This window comes from Prosopis cineraria, unplaced genomic scaffold (assembly GCF_029017545.1).
Source record: "Prosopis cineraria cultivar Desert tree isolate PC_DT_omini unplaced genomic scaffold, ASM2901754v1 PC2233, whole genome shotgun sequence".
Classification (NCBI taxonomy): domain Eukaryota; kingdom Viridiplantae; phylum Streptophyta; class Magnoliopsida; order Fabales; family Fabaceae; genus Prosopis; species Prosopis cineraria.
The window spans coordinates 1-17,413 of record NW_026557558.1 but is presented as its reverse complement, the minus strand read 5'-3'; the positions used below and the strand labels follow the sequence as shown (position 1 = coordinate 17,413).

At 34.8% G+C, this 17,413-nt stretch overlaps 1 protein-coding gene across 1 annotated transcript; it reads right to left on the bottom strand.

The window, feature by feature from the left end:
• Window positions 1-3,804: 3,804 nt before the first annotated feature.
• Window positions 3,805-11,021, bottom strand: LOC129301587 (uncharacterized). Its single transcript, XM_054940144.1, has 4 exons — window positions 10,822-11,021; window positions 9,481-9,603; window positions 8,722-8,883; window positions 3,805-4,065 (listed from the first exon to the last, which is right to left on the bottom strand). Exons 1-4 carry the CDS (start codon window positions 10,926-10,928, stop codon window positions 3,831-3,833), a joined length of 627 nt encoding a protein of 208 aa, XP_054796119.1. The 5' UTR covers window positions 10,929-11,021; the 3' UTR covers window positions 3,805-3,830.
• Between the last annotated feature and the right edge of the window lie 6,392 nt (window positions 11,022-17,413).

Here is a 17,413-nt window from a genome sequence, read left to right as displayed (position 1 = left end):
ATTTGTTTACATGTATTTAATCATAAGGAATAGAAGTTGCACTTAAGGAAGTGTACTAAGTAAGGTACCTTAGATAGGCTAAGGAACCGTTTAAGGGAGATTTATAAATGTTATACTACCTTAGAGTGTTGAAGTGGTCAATACTTAGGAAAGGTAGACACGAATAAAAGGCATGATCTCGGTAAGAGTTCACCAATGAGAAGGTGTGGTGTGGACTTTGATATTCCATGGCACACTGCCAGTACTCAGTGTGCCTTACGTATTATGGGCTCAGTGCACTAAAGTGGTTAGTGTATTGAGTGTTTGACACCTCTCAGTGGGGGAGGGAATCCGACATATGAAGTGTGAGGTTGAGTGTCTAGGCCAAGGTAGCCCTCACATGGAGAGTGAGTCGGGCTGGCTCTGGGAGGAGGGAGTTAGCTTTGACTGCTCAGGATTCACGTCGAAGGGGCATAGGCGGTTTGGTGGATTAGATCATGCCTTAGATTATGTTTTGTGCCTGTGGAGGTACAAGTAGGTATAAGGTTTACCTATGAGTAAAGAGTGCCAGGGGCATTCTGTTGGTCATGAAAGGTCATACTGGCCTAGGTCTTGCATTCATACATTTTAAATGGCTAAATTATACTATGTTGAATTTATTATTCATTTATTTGATTATGACTTGCTTTGTAATAATCAATGTAGATTTCTCTGTTACTGAGACTGTGGTTGTCTCACCCCTTTCTTTTCAATATTCTAGGTCCAGGCGAAGGAACCAGTGGAGGACGGGGAGGAAGGAGCAGAGCTAGGGTTGTTTGTGAATTGTAAAGAACTGCAACCCCTTTCTTTTGAGCAAATCTATTGTAATGTATTTAGGATTAGGGTGCCAGTAGGATATGATTATGTATATAGCATGAGTATGTATGGATTGTATGGCTTGTGTATAAATTTTTGTTTGCTTGTAGACTTATGGCTAGGAAACTTGGCTATGGTGTGTGGTTTTGATGGATTTATTTAGTAGACCAAGTTTTCACTACAAGCAAATATTTATTTTGATATATATGTGATTCCACAAGCAAATGCAAAGTGGTTGCATTGCAAATGGTGTGCTATGGGCAAACATATACCTTGGATAGAGAGAGTGGGTGCGTGGGCCCCACAGAGATCTCTGAGCCAAGTGAAAATGTTTTGCTTGTGTATTCATATGTGTATATGATATTTGAATAGTTTTGGCCACTCTTGTGTGATTTATGCATTTTGGGGGTTTAGGGTCCATTTTGAGAAATGGCACCCGAGTGGTCAAATTTTGGTATAAAGGGTTTTTCTACCAGTTAAATGTTCTATCAGGTTTTTAGTCCTATTTGACGTGTCCAAAGTGTTCCCACAAGTTTGTGACCATCAGGATGAGATTTGGACAATTTTGAAAATGGTTTTACTAAAAACCTGCACTTTTACATCCGGGTGTCCAAATCTTAATCCGACCGTTTGATTTTTCTAAAATTTAGGTCACAAGTAAAACCTTTTATAAAATTTGTGTGGGCTTTGGAACCATGTCAATCGGATGTCGGACAGAGAAAGGAGAGCACTTCGGAATTTGGTCTGGAGGAGCTGTCATGACAGCAATATATGTTAATGTTGCAACATGCACGAAATTTAATCCGTCTGTTGGATCTTTCCAAATTTGGTATGCTAATAGTACTATTTAAAAGTGACATGTAAATTTGGAATCGCTCCGATCAGATGTCGGATGATGAAATGGTGCACCCCAGAAGTTAGTCCGGAGGTGCTGTCATGACAGCTTTTTAGCTGTCATGACAGCAAAAATAGTCAATCTTTTAACATGCCTAATTTTTTAATCCGATCGTTGGATCTTTTTGAAATTTGGTACACTTATAGTACCCTTTGAATGTGACGTGTGAGCTTTAAATCACTTTGGTTGGGGGTCGAATGACGGAACGGCACCTCCTGAAAGTTGGCCTAGGAGGGCTGTCATGACGGCAATAAATTACTGTCATGACAGCCTTTGCTTCCGTGCGCTATAGGTAAATCCTATAATTTTTTTTAAGGTTTAAAATGATTTATTTCTTAAGTTGGTTAGAGGATCAACTCTTTAACCACTCTTAGTTTATTTGAATTATGTGATTTTTTGGATAACACTCGGGGCAAGTGTTACAACTTAGGTGAAAGAAATGAGGCAAAACCAGTTCACTAAGGAAGACGGGGATGGAGGAAGGAAATCTATAATTTTCAGCTTACCAGCTCGCGCTAGCTGAGCCTCTGCACGTTTTCACGTGAACAATAGCTTATTCTCCTGAGTTCCATGCTTCTTTTTCTTTCCATTATAGGAGCATTTTCGTCTCTTCTTAGTGCAAATTAAATACTATTAGGACCTCCTAAACTGCAGTGTAAATTCAGATTTAATTGGTCTTCAGCTATGAATATCTTTCTCTAGCGATCATTGGCTGTAATTTTCTCTAAATTAAATGTCGTCGCTAAAAGTGAACCTTTTGCAGTGACTTTTTTGTCATCACTAAAAGTTATCGCTAAAATTCTTTTTTTTTTTTGCAATGAGCCTGCAAAGAGTTGAGTGACCTAAATTGCTCTGCTTGTAAATGTTGTGTATATGCTTTATCCTTTCCTACCGTCGTAAGCTTGTACAAGGACTTCATTCCTTTCCTATCATAGTAGACAAAACCAAATTGGTTGCCTAAAATGATAGTTTTAGACTTTACTACTATAGTAGCTCTATGCTTGCTTAAAAACTAATATACTATAGTAGGGCTTTGTTATAAGAGTAGGTTTTTTCTAATATCTTGGTAGAGCTGTAGGTGAGTCATTTTTCTATCATGATAGAATTTATGTAGTTCATTTTCTACCATGATAGGGGATCACCTAATGCGGTGGTCAATTGCATAGATAGAGCTGGCTATTAAAAGGAAAAGTCACCCGAGTGTTGAATGACCTCTTTCTCTCTTGTAAGATGCATCTGTTATATATACCTTAGGGTCATCGGGTTATTCGCTCCATCTTGGACCTAATATATGTCTCTCTCATAGAGCTGTCAATTGTTTTTATTTATTTTATTTAATTCCTGACACATTTGATATATGAAATAGAATGAAACAAAAAGAAAATAAAAAAAACTTCTTATAACAATAATTAAAAACTTAATTACTTATACATAATGATAATAAAAAATGAACTAAATAGGACATAATATCGATTTTCATATATAAGAGAAAGAGAATCCTTTTCACATCTTTTAACCAATTGACGCCATATATAATATAATCCTAAATATTTTCATGATCTTTTGGCCAAGTCTTTACACGAGTCAATTACGTTACAAAGGTTCACTTATTGCAACTTGCTTGCTGTATATGTATATATATATAGCCAATGACACTGCCTATAGGCTTGTACTTGAGTTGCCTTGAGGTATTTCAGTACCAAAGAGAATGTTGCCGTTGAAGTTTCTTTTTACTTTCCCTGCGTCCGTCATCAGTGAGGCATCTAAATTCAACTTTCTTATTGGGATCACCATTCGCTGATCTAAAACCGCCATTATTACTACCAGTAATCCTGGAGCAGATACTATTGATAAAACCTAACTTTTGTTTGTCTTTTGGTTTCTCATCATTATCATCCTCCTCATCAGAGCCCACCAAATAGTCTCTTTCTTCACCAGAAGGGCTATCGCAAAGGTGGCTCTCATCCTCATTATGATATTTACATTATTCTTCCTCCTGAAGACCAAGGTATTTTCGTCTGATCCTATTCCTCCATAAGGATAGCTTGTGAATGAGTCTTTGATGGGAGAAAATGGATTCTTATTGAGGTCAGCAATGGAGTCAAAGGAAGTCGGAGTGGTGGTTGAAGAAGAGAATGGAGAAAGAAGAGGCAGAATGTGGTTCAGAGGAAGATGAACTACTTGATGCTGATGGAGAGTACTCTGAACTTCCAAAGCCTTGGATTTCATTCGTTATTTTCAGAGCCTTTAAGCGTGCTTCTCGTAGTGTTGGTCCACCTTGCAACAGCTTCAGTATTTGGTCAGATATTTTCTGCATTCTTGCTCCCCAATTAAACCTGCCGCAAGTATAGACTTTATTATTGAAATTAAAATAAGTAGGATTAGAGGGTAATTGGGCCCCTAAACTCACTACAACAAACTACAGTGTTTTTAACTTAGAGTCGAAAATAATAGAATTTTCTACAAATATTTATGACCGTCAAAATATCATGTCAAGATTAAATTAGTGTTTTCAACACTACTGGAAGAGAGTTTTTTCAACAACTATTTTGACCCTATTTATTTCAACAACTATTTTATTAAATCTGTCAACTTTTATTTTTTAACAAACTTTTTTAGTATTGATAAAGTTGGTAGAAATACCTTATAAAAAAGATCGGACAGAGAAATATTTTAAAATTTATTTCAATTAATATTTTTTTGGAAGACTTCTCACTTTTTTTAGTAAAGGAAAATACGCACTTTTAAAATGTTACATACATAGATAATAGAGATTAGTATAATTATAGACAGATATTTTGATATGTAGTTATTTATTATTAATATGTTGAAAAAAGATATTTATTAACAGCAGCTACTTTGTTCCATTGTGGTTTGTGGCTTTGATTCAAACTTCAAAACACGTGTTCGAGAGCTGGCATCTGAAAGGATATTTATTAACACTCCTTTAATATGCAAAATGATAAAAATATATAGTACTATAAGTCTAGAAGTGTATGTGACCATAAATTCTTTTTTTGTACAGTGCTTCTTTTCAACTTTTAAAAATGATATAATGTAGTCTCTACAATTAATAAAAGTTAATTTTAACTGATAGTTGACCAAAAAATGACAAAAAATAACAAAAAAAATTAAAAACAAGTACCCAAAAAATTATAGAAAATGACTAAAAAAAATTTCTAAGTTTTTTTTCTATCATTTTCTTATCAATTAATTGTCAAATTTAACTTGTGTTAATGATAGACGTTACACTACACCATTTTCAAAAGTGAAAAGGAAACATTGCACCAAAAACGAATTTAGGATCCCATACATTTAGGAACCTAAAATTTAAGGGCTATGTTATACTGCCATTTAACCCACATAAGTAAAAGAAATCAAATTAATTTATATCAATGAAGCTTCATTGTGTGTGTGTGTGTGTGTGTGTGTGTGTGGTGAGTGAGTGAGTGAAAGAGAGAGAGAGAGTCACTATATGCGTTCATTGTTTTCAGACTAAAACGGATAAGGTGTCCTTTTTTATTTTTTATTTTTTATTTTATCAATAATTAGACATATTAATTACTTGTGATTCCTTGTGAATAACAACAACAACAACAACAACAAGCCTTTATCCCACTAGGTGGGGTCGGCTACATGGATTGCAAGACGCCATTGTGCTCTATCATTTATTAAGCTTTTAGAAATATTATTAATTAAGAGATCACGTTCAACAACTTCCAAGAGTGTTCTCTTAGGCCTTCCTCTACCTCTCTTAATCGGACTCAAAGTTATATGTTCCACTCTTCTCACTGGTGCCTCCCTTGGTCTTCTTTGTACATGCCCAAACCATCTCAACCGATTTTCTACCATTTTTTCCTCAATAGGTGCCACCCTCACTTTTTCACGTATGTGCTCATTTCGAATTTTATCTTTACGTGTATGTCCGCACATCCATCGTAACATTCTCATCTCTGCTACTCCAACTTTATGCTCTTGCTGTCCCGTTAGAGCCCAGCATTCACTACTATATAACATTGCCGGTCTGATAGCAGTACGATAAAACTTTCCTTTAAGTTTATTAGGCACCTTACGGTCACAAATAACTCCTTTAGCTTTTCTCCAATTAAACCACCCAGCTTGAATTCTATGTGAAATATCTCCACTGATTTCGCCATCATTTTGAATAATGGCTCCCAAATATCTAAACTTTTCCACTTGAGGTATGATTTGATCTCCCAATTTCACTTCCAAATTATTTTCGAATAGTCTTTACCAAATTTACAATATAAATATTCCGTCTTACTTCTACTCAGACGAAAACCTTTCGACTCCAATGTCCTCCTCCATAACTCAAGTTTGCAATTAACCTCTTCTCTTGTCTCTGCTATAAGAACTATATCATCCGCGAAGAGCATACATTTCGGGATTTCCTCTTGAATATGTTCCGTCAAAACATTTAAAATCAAGTTGAACAAATAAGGACTCAGAGATGATCCCTGATGTAGTCCAATCTTGATAGGAAAATCCTTTGTTTGACCACTAGGCGTTCTTATACTAGTTTTTACCCCCTCATACATATCTTGTATGGCTTTAATATAAGCAATCCGTACTCCCTTTTTTTCCAACGCTTTCCAAAGCACTTCTCTTGGTATACGGTCATAAGCTTTTTCCAAATCAATAAAAACCATGTGTAGATCTTTATCTTTACAACGATACTTTTCCATTAATCCCCTTAGTAGATAAATTGCCTCTGTAGTTGATCTACCTGGCATAAAACCAAATTGATTCTCAGAAATACTTGTCTCCAATCTAACCTGTGCTCAATTACTTTCTCCCACAATTTCATTGTGTGGCTCATGAGTTTAATCCCTCTATAGTTAGTACAATTCTGAATATCTCCTTTATTTTTATAAATAGGAATTAATGTACTTCTCCTCCACTCATCAGGCATTTTCTTGGACCGTAAAATCACATTAAATAATTTAGTTAACCATCTCACCCCTTCTTCACCTAAACATTTCCACGCTTCGATAGATATACAATCAGGTCCGTTAGCTCTACCATTTGCCATTTTCTTAAGAGCTTCCTTTACCTCCTTATCACGTATTTTTCGATAGAATGACAAATTTTGTTCTCCTACACCAGTTACTAAATCCTCCAAGTTACTAGATGAATCCTCTCCATCATTGAAAAGTTTAGAAAAATAAGTCTCCCATCTATTTTTAATTTCATCATCTGTAACTAAAATTCTTCCCTCTTCATCCTTAATACACCTTACCTGTTCTAGATCTCTTGATTTTCTTTCCCTACTCTTGGCAATCTTATAAATATTTTGCTCTCCTTCCTTCGTCTCAAGGTTCTTATAAAATTCTTCAAAAGCTTTGGAACGAGCTTCACCCACAGCTCTCTTAGTTTCCTTCTTAGCCATACGGTACCTCTCCCAATTTTCCTCATTGTTACACAAATGTATGGCTTTAAAACAGTTCTTCTTATACTTGATTTTGTCCTGTACACTATTATTCCACCACCAAGACTCCTTATCTCTCGGACCAGAACCTTTCGATTCTCCCAAAACTACTTTTGCAACCTCCCGTATCTTTTTAACCATATCCTCCCATATGATGTTAGCACTTCCCTGAGAATCCCAAATTCCTTTATCCAAAAGATTTCGCTTGAAAATATCTTGCTTCTCACCTTTTAATTGCCACCACCTAATCTTTGGTGTTACTACTTGTCGACGTTTTTGGATTTTACTCATAATACACACATCAAGGACTAGGACCCTATGTTGTGTCGTTACAGCATCTCCAGGGATCACCTTACAATTTTTACAAAGTTTTCTATCTGTGTTCCTAACCAAAAGAAAATCAATCTGCGACCTTGAGGCTCCACTTTTGTAAGTGATGAGATGCTCATCTCTCTTCTTGAAACAAGTGTTGGCAATCTTAAAATCATACGCCAATGAGAAATCAAGAAGAGTTTGCCCTTCATTGTTTAGCTCTCCAAAACCAAAACCACCATGCACCCTCGCATACTGACCAGCTTCCCTCCCGACATGCCCATTAAAGTCTCCTCCAATAAAAATCTTTTCACTCTGTGGTATGTGTCGAATCAACCCCTCCAGATCCTCCCAAAATAGTTCCTTAAGACTGGCTTCTGTCCCGACTTGCGGCGCATAAGCGCTAACAATATTAACAGTCTCACGTCCAATTATCATTTTTAAAGAAATAATTCTGTCTCCAATTCTGCTAACTTCTACAACGTTCTTCTTCCACTCCTTATCTATAATGATGCCTACTCCATTGCGTGCACTTACTTTTCCTGTATACCAAAGTTTGAAACCTTGAATATCCTTAGCTCCTTCTCCACGCCATTTTGTTTCTTGCAAGCAAAGGATATTGATTTTCCTTTGAATCATAACCCCTACAACCTCTACAGATTTACAATTTAATGTCCCAACATTCCAAGTACCAAATCTAATTTTGCTCTTATGGACTAACTTCTTTAGCCGCGTGCGTCCAGAATGACGCGGTAGCCCTTGCTCATTTAACACTACATCCGGGCGCCGATGCAGCGGCTCTAACTCACTTATCACTGTACTCGAGCCATGCAGCGCGTTACTTACGGGCATTTTGTTCCTTGTGATTCCTAACTCACATACTGACCGGCTCTAACTCACTTGTGATTCCTTGTGAATAATGCAACATATTATGGGGTCCATTTTGTTCAATTCCAGCACCACCTTGAAATGGCAATAATCTAGATCCCATTGCTAGACAATATGCATATAGTTTCGTTGGTATTAAGGTTTGGAATGGTGTTTCCCATGACAATCACGATTGCAAAAACTTTTTGCATGGTTGTTCCTGATGTCTCCGAGAACCAATTATATATAACTTGCTAGTAAATAAAAGTTATTGTTAGAAAGAAAACCGATTATAGAAATTAGTGATACTATATATATTTGTGACATAAGGGTTAGAGAATATGTGTGGAATTTAGAAAAGTACCCTCTTTCATCAATGTGGGTAAAGCTTCCGACTTCCTCAATGACTTCAGAATCACATTGAAACTCAACAGCAAAGTCCTCTGGGCCATGGGTTAGCAAGAATTCAAGTAGAACCAGTGCTTTGTAAGATCGCCTCCAGTCGTCAGTGTTAAAGCACCCCAATCTATGTTTCAATATACTATAGTAACTAATATAGTCACAACAATATATAAAGCAATTACATTGAAATGACTTCAAAATCACATTGAAATTAGTTCTAATTACGCACTACACTTATTTCTACTACATTGAAATATGTTACTTTAGTCCTTATTATAAGATGCATTTTAAAAGGATTTTTTGGTCCTTAATATAAAGACCCATGGGATATTAATTACATTTTTTAAATATTACATTTATTTAAATTCATTAATTATAAGAAATAATGTAATGCAAATTTGAAAATTTTTTATTTAAGTAGAGGTAAAATGAAAAGTTTATTCTATTTTTAGATAAAATGATTTAACCACCTCTCCTCAGTTCTTGTGAGATAATTAGATGTACTTTATAATAGGGATTGAAGGGAGAATATTTGTATGTATGTATGTATGTATGTATATGTCACGACTACAAGCCCTTTAAATAGAACTCACCCCCAAAAGGCATGTCATAAGGAGAAAGTGCCTAGCTGACTTATAAACCACACTCCATCAATGTGACCTCCTAATGTGGTACTCATAACAATATATGTATTTATGTATGGGTAAAGAAGAAGAATCACCTTTGGTGAAGAACATCAACAATTCTCCAGTAATCATCCACCTCAAAGGACGCTTCAGCAATTCTTGTCATTGTTTTGGCATCTGGGCTACATGGATCCTTATTTGTTGCCTCCTCAGCCAGCCTGCATGTTCATAATAGCAATATTGTCACTGTCCCTATGAACATTTCATCATCTCATTTAATTACCGTTTATACGAATTTTCACTATCATCAATTCATATAAACCCTGTGGTTTTCATAACCCGTTCTCTTTTCTAAAATATTTGGTGATATATATCTAAGATATTACCGAGGCACCTAGTGACGGGGGAGAGGATGTGGTTAGGTGGCGTGGTTCTTGTGATGGGAAGTATATTAGTGTGGCTGAGATGTATACTAGGCCGAGGGGTGAGGAGGAAAGGATTTGGAGTCTGGTGTGGACATGGAAGGGGCCGCGGCAAATCCAAGTTTTGCTTTGGCCGGTTGTGCACAATAGGCTCTTAACTTCATCTAGAAGAGCACGATTGATGGGTGGATCATCTTCTTGTATGCGTTGTCAGGATTGGGGAGGAAGACATTTTGCATGCCTTAAGAAACTGCATTCATGCGAAGAGGATTTGGAAGGGAATGGGTAGAAGGGAGGTTGACAATATCTTTTTGGCTGTTGATTGGAGGGAATGGTTGTCTAAGAATCTAAGTTCTAATTGTGATTGGAGTACGCTATTTGCTGTGACTTGCTGGTTGCAGTGGCACTGGAGGAACAAGGTGTTTTTTGAGGATGGTTTTAGTATGCCTGAAAGCCCTGCTCGTGTCATCTGGAATTTTGTGTAGGAAAAGAAGTATTTTTTGAATGTGAATGTTGGTTTAAGGAGGGTGAACAGGACAATTTTGGTTGGATGGAGACCTCCTGTTGAGGGCTGGCTGAAGCTGAACTTTGATGTGGCCAGAAAACTCTCAGGGTTGGCAGATTGTGGGGTGATTAGATATTGGAAAGGAGAATGGGTTGCAGGGTTTGTGAAGCAAATTGCGAATTGTTCGGCGTGTTATCTCAGTTATGGGATACTACTCCCTTTGGTTATATTTATAAAGTAGAGAGAGAAAAAACAATTTATCTTATTTATAGGTCACATAATTAATTTATCATAATTTTCCCATTTTACCTTCCATTAAGAGAAAGTATGTTTTAATAAAGGCAAAATTTAAAACTTATTAATTTTTTTTAAAGAGGGTTAACAAAATTTAAAGTTTTTCTTAATTCTGATTAAATATGTTGAAAGCCTCTTGTAAATAAGATTATAAGAGTAATTAAATATATAATTTCTCAAACCAAAAGGAAAAAAGAAATTAGGAAGACACTTACAGTTCAGCTTCAGTAACATCAGTAAATTTCAAGCGGGCAACTTTGTACTTTTCTTGTAGAAATGACGATGTCTGCTTCTTGATTTGCTCAAGGAATGGAGTTCCCATTGTGCTACTAAAAATAAACTCCACAATTTGTGTTCACACAAAGAAACTGGTTTTTATGATAACTATACATTATCCAGGCTAAACAAAATTAATATTCTGGGAAACATTTGTTGAAACCCATAAAAGGGATACAATCCTCCCATTATAAAGAGGATAAGGAACCGAATTCAGCTTCTCAAATGATCAAAGAAGAGACAAAGAAGGAAGGAACCACAAATTCATGGATTTCCATTAATGTCGAAGAGAAATATAGAGAAAGAGGGAGGAACCGAAACGTAATAAGGACTGAGCTAATTTTAGAAAATTGGACTAGGTAAAATCCATGATTTTGTCTCTAGCATGCAGTACCCTGAATTTTTTATATTGACTTTTTTTTTAATGATATATCACAGATTATACGGTATAAATAATAATTATATATGTTTTTTATAAATTTGAGGTTAAAATGCATAAAACTCTTTGAATTTTGAGGTAGTTACATATGACTCTCTTCATTTTTAAATGTTTTAAATTAACTCCCCCAACCTTTCATTTTATTTTTCAAATTAACTATTATTTTATTAGTATAATTATTGTCAAGTCAAATTAATGCAATACACATGGCACATGATATGGAAAAAAATATTTTTATTATTTTTTAATACAATTTAAGGAGGGAGAAAATTATAATTTGCATTTTTAACACACATGACGATGCTCTTGTTTTTTTTAGTTGAGAGACATTGTTTTCATTATTTACAAGGTAGCACAACTTAAGAAAAAAATATATAATTTTATTATTCTTTATCAATTAAAACAGTTTTTGATATTAAACAAATGAAAAAAAATATCGAAAATCTGTTATTAATAAGAATCTATGAGTTGTTTTTAACAAAATTGATGCAAAACAGCAATAGCAAAAAAAAAAAAAATCTTGTTCTAAAGCTGCACACACATGCCACTATATTTGTAACATACCAATAACATATTTTTTTATTTGAACAAGTAATGAAAATTTAATTCAAAGGAGAAAATAACAACTACAAACAAATAAGAGTGTGAAAAGAAAAATAAAGCAGATAACAAAATTTATATGACTCATATTAATGGTAACTTTTTAATATTCTTCTTTCATTTGTTTGATATAAAAAGCTATTTTAAGTGATTAAGAATAATAAACTTACAATTTTTCTCTTAAATTATTTACTCGTGAACAATGAGAACAAAGTCGTTCAACTTAAAAAAATGATAGCATCGTTATGTGTGTTAAAAGTCAAAATTACAATTTCACCCCTCCCTAAATTGTGACGAAAGGTAATAAAAAAATTTCCATGTCATGTGTCATATGTATTACATTACTATGACATGACAATAACTATATTAATAAAATAATAGTTAAATAATGGTAGGAAACTTTGAAAAACAAAATTAAATGTTAGGGAGGTTAATTTTAAATATTGAAAAGGGGGAGTCATATGCAACTGTTTCAAGGTTTTAGGGAGTTTTATGCATTTTAGCATAAATTTAAATGTGACAATCACATTTAGTTTTACAAATTTATTGAAAAGATTGTGTCAACAACTTCAACTAAACAATTGATTTGTCAAGCCCAAGATAATATACTTATAACTATCATTTGTTCATATCATTTTGATATCATTTTCCCTAGCTTTTGGCACTCTTTAGGGGTATTTAGTGTGTATTTGAAGCATTTTAGATCATTTAGGATAATTTTGTAATTTCCCAAACTTTTGGGGTAAAAGTGCAAATTTCTAAAGATTAGGGGCAAAACTGTAATTTTTGAAAATCAATTCAGAAAATAGAAAAACTCATCATTTGCTAATTTTAAGTTCTTCATTAATTCCATGAGTTTAATTTGAGTTAATTCAACTTAGATTGTGAATTATTTACTAAAACATACATTAAAGTACACACTTCTTATACTTTAATTGTACTTTCCATGAACTTTAGAAGTATATTAGTTTTAGCTTTTATAATCAATAACTCCTAAGAAACTTTTCATAACTAAATTCATCTCCTAATCTTCCATTTAATCACTTTAATTCACTTTACCACATTTCTAAGTTGGATAAATTCATTACACAATAGAATTATTTGTGCACAACTTGCTATTTAATGAGTTCATTGTATTTTTTAAGCCATGGGAAGCTCTTCGATGATGATGGCAAAACCCTTGCATGAAATTGGAGCCTTGGATGAGCTATTTTGGTGATCAAAAGGTCGCAAATGGATGATGAAATCTCAAGAAAACACAAGGATAGTCATGGCAATTTCATATTCCAAAATTAATTCCCTTTCCATTATTTTCAAAATTCTCCTTCCATTTTTAAATTATTAGTTGTCTTCCATTTCCATTTATTGTCATTTAAATAATTCATTTTCAAAATTCATAGCTATACATGAAACACCATGTGAAAGGACCCTTAGATGCACACAAGGCTCATATTACTTTAGGGCACTTAGTGGGTGTGAGTATGATTTTTAGTCATTAGATTGATCTAAATGAGGCTCAAACACCCTAAACTAGTCTAAATTTTGTGCTCCATAACGACAACCCCCTCATTCACATTTTTTTCACTCATCTTCAACCTCCATTCATCTTCATCTTTTCTCTCAAAAACACCCATAAATCCTAGAATATCTTTGACCATTTCTCCACCTTAAAACCCTCCATTTCAATATCTAAATCTGCCATTCTTCTTCTCTCACCTGATTGTGTGGTGAATTTTGGTAATGTCAAGGTAGACATTACATCACTCACAATAGTTTTAGGCAAACCATCCAATCTCACAATTTCTTTAAAGAACAAGTCAGCAATATTCACAGCATCATTTGTCTTAGAACAAGCAATAAAATGGGCCATCTTAGAGAATATATCAACAACCACAAAAATGAAATCTTTTCTAGTAGAAGATTTAGGCAATCCAATCATAAAATACATAGATATGTGTTCCTAAGGATGGGAAGGAACAGGTAAAGGCGAATACAATCCATGAGGTTGAACCTTATCTTTCGCCTCTCTACACTTAATGCACTTAGAACAAATGGCAATACATCTTTCCTTATATGAGGGCAAAAGAAATGCTCAGATAAAATAGCTAGGGTTTTCTTAATCCCAAAATGTGCCATCAAACTACTACCATAGGCTCCCTTGGTTAACAACTCACGCATAGAAGAATTAGGAATGCACAATCTTTCCTTTTTAAATAAAGATCCATCAAATCTATAAAAATCATTTAATCCATGATTCTCACAAGATTTTCAAATATCCCCAAAGTCAGAATCAAATGGATAAAAATTCTTTAGAACTTCAAATCTGAGTAATTGAGCATAAAGGTGAGTAAGAAGACTATACCTCCAAGATAGGGCATCGGCCACAACATTTTCCTTACCTTGCTTATGCTTAATCACATATCAAACTATCTCTATGAATTCAAGCCAACAGGCATGTCTCTTGTTTAGCTTGCCTTAGGATTTAAAGAACTTTAAGCTCTCGTGATCTAAATGAATAATGAATTCCCTTGGCCACAAGTAATGTTGCTATGTTTCTAGGACTCTTTTCAAGGCATATAGCTCCTTATCATAAGTAGAGTAGTTTAAGGCAGCTCCACATAACTTTTCACTAAAGTAAGCAATCAGTTTAGAATCTTGCATTAAAACAGCACCTATACCAATCCTAGAAGCAACATACTCAATCTCAAAAGCTTTATTAAAATCAGGAAACACAAGTAAGGGAGCATTAGTTAACTTATCCTTTAAGGTTTGGAAAGCCCTTTCTTAAGCCTCACCCTACTTGAAAGTCATATGCTTCTTAACTAGCTTATTAAGAGGTGTAGCAATAGTGAAGAAATCTTTAACAAATCTTCTGTAGAAACTTATTAAGCCATGAAAGCTTCTAACTTCAGTTGCATTCTTGGGAGTTGGCCATTCACGAATTGCAAACACTTCTTAAAATTAGCATAAAGTTTATATTTTCTAAGAATGTTAAAGACAATTTACAAGTGATTCACATGTTCAACCAAAGATTTGCTATAAATCAACATATCATCAAAGTAAACCACAACAAATTTCCCACTAAAATTTCAAAAAACATGATTCATTAAATCTATGAAAGTACTAGGAGTATTTGTCAAGCTAAAAGGTATGACTAACCATTTATATAGACCAAATTTAGTTTTAAAAGTAGTTTTCCATTCATCTCATTCTTTCATCTTAACCTGGTGATATCCACTCCTAAGATCAATTTTAAAGAAATAAAAGGCACCATGCAACTCATCTAACATATCATCTAATCGAGGCATAGGATAACAATATTTCACTGTGATTTTATTGATGGCTCTGCAATCCACACACATCCTCCATGATCCATCTTTCTTGGGCACCAAGATGATCGGTACAGTACAAGGACTTAAGCTCTCACAAACAAAATCCTTTTTCATCAACTACTCCACTTGGCGTTCAATCCACACACATCCTCCATGATGCATCTTTCTTGGCAACAAGATGATCGGTACAGTACAAGGACTTAAGCTCTCACGAACAAAGCCCTTTTTCATCAACTACTCCACTTGGCATTCAATCTCATTTTCTCTTCAGGGTTTACCCTATAAGCAACTTTGTTAGGAATGGAAGCTCTAGGTATGAAATCATTTCTATGTTCAATTGCTCTCAAATGAGGAAGTCCATCTAAGACCTCATCAGGGAATAAGTCTCCAAATTCTTGTAACAAAGAAATGACACCAGAAGGCAGAGAAGGATCAAGTACATCAGTAGAAAAACAAAAATCCTTACAAACAAGCAGTAAAACTTGTTCACTCTTCACAGCCTCTTTAATCTCACTTTTTTTATCACTCATATTTTTACTCCTATTTTTACCACTCTTCTTGCTTTTCTCTTTCTTTTTCTTTCCCACTCTATCTTTTGCTTTAAGAAACTCATCTTTTTTGCTTTTCTTTTTCTCAAGTTTGCCACACTCCATCAAATCTTTTCTTTCTTTTAAGCTTGAGCAATCCTCACTTGATCCTCATAAGCTTGAATGGGCTTAAGAGGCATAAGTACAAAAGTCTTTCCTTTAAATGGCACATGATAACAATTCCCATATCCATCATGAGTGGCCTTGCTATCAAACTACCATGGCCTACCAAGCAAAATATGACCAACAAGCATAAGAACTACATCACACAATACTTCACAAGAATATTTCCAATAGAAAAGGAAATCAAAACTTGCTTGTGAACTCTCATTTCAGCACAATCACTCAACCATTACAACTTATATGTCTAGAATGATTAGTAACAAGTAAAGATTGTTTATTAACTAATAAAGTACTAGCAACATTAATACAACTGCCACCATCAATTGCCATACTATATACTTTCCCTTTTATGAAGCATCTTGTGTGAAAAATGTACTCACGTTGTTCTTTATCATCATCCTCTTTAGGTTGAATGTTGAGGGCTCCTCTTGCCACTAGAGTTGAGCCACTAATAGCGATAGCCTCATCAAATTCAAAATCAATCTTTAATGAAGGCATGGATTCACAATCATCCTCATCTTTGTTATCACTCTTATGGATGCTATCATAGCCTCCTTCCTCTTTAATGACCATGACTCTTTTATTACCACAATCCTTAGCCATATGTCCTATTCATTTACACTTAGATTCCTCCTTGGCTTTAGGTATGAACTTTTCTTCCTTAGCCTTAGAATCCTTCCACTTGGAGGTAGATTTGGAGTCCCTCTATCCAGCTTTGGCACGTTTGTTTTTTATGCCTTAGCTCTTGCTTGATGGCTTTATGCACTAACTCTTCCTTATCCACAAATGTGTATAAGTCAAGCTTATCTCGTAATTCCAGTCTAAGGCCACCAACGAGTCTACTCATAGAATCTCTTTCACTCTCCTGAATGCTAGCATGTATCTTCAACAAATCAAGCTTGTGCACATATTCCTCCACTGTCATAGAGCCTTGAGTAAACATTCATAATTTTCTATTCAACTCAGTATACCAATAACTCGGTACAAAATTCTTTCTCATCAACTTCTTTAGCTTAGACCATGATTTAGGAGGTCCTTTACCCTTAAGCCTCCTTTTATGCTGCAGATCCTCCCATCAAACAATAGCATGATCAGTTAAATTAATTGAAGCTAATTTTACCTTCTTTTCTTTAGGCCAATTGTTCACCCTAAAGATCTAGTCAAACTTGACCTCTTAATGAAGAAAAGCCTTTGGATTAGTATTACCCTTGAAACTAGGGTACTTCATCTTTTGGTCTGATAAATTGACATCACGCTTCAATGCCTTCTTTTTGCTCTTAGGAGGAGGAGAACCCTCGTCCTTATCATCATCACTAGGAAGCTCGCAGGTCTTCTTTTTCATGCTTTTTATTTCAACCTTGAGCTTAGCAAATTCTGATTGCATAGCTTCCATAAAAAGCTTGAAATCATTAGTAGGCTTCTAACCATCCTCTATCTGTATGAACTCAGC

What these genes read in the sequence shown, in the direction of transcription:
- LOC129301587 (XM_054940144.1), bottom strand. Translation starts at nt 10,928, where the DNA reads ATGGGAACTCCATTCCTTGAGCAAATCAAGAAGCAGACATCGTCATTT. An exon ending in GATGTTACTGAAGCTGAACT is followed by an intron (nt 9,604 to 10,821) that starts GTAAGTGTCTTC and finishes ATGAACATGCAG; the next exon opens with GCTGGCTGAGGAGGCAACAA. An exon ending in GTTGATGTTCTTCACCAAAG is followed by an intron (nt 8,884 to 9,480) that starts GTGATTCTTCTT and finishes ATTGAAACATAG; the next exon opens with ATTGGGGTGCTTTAACACTG.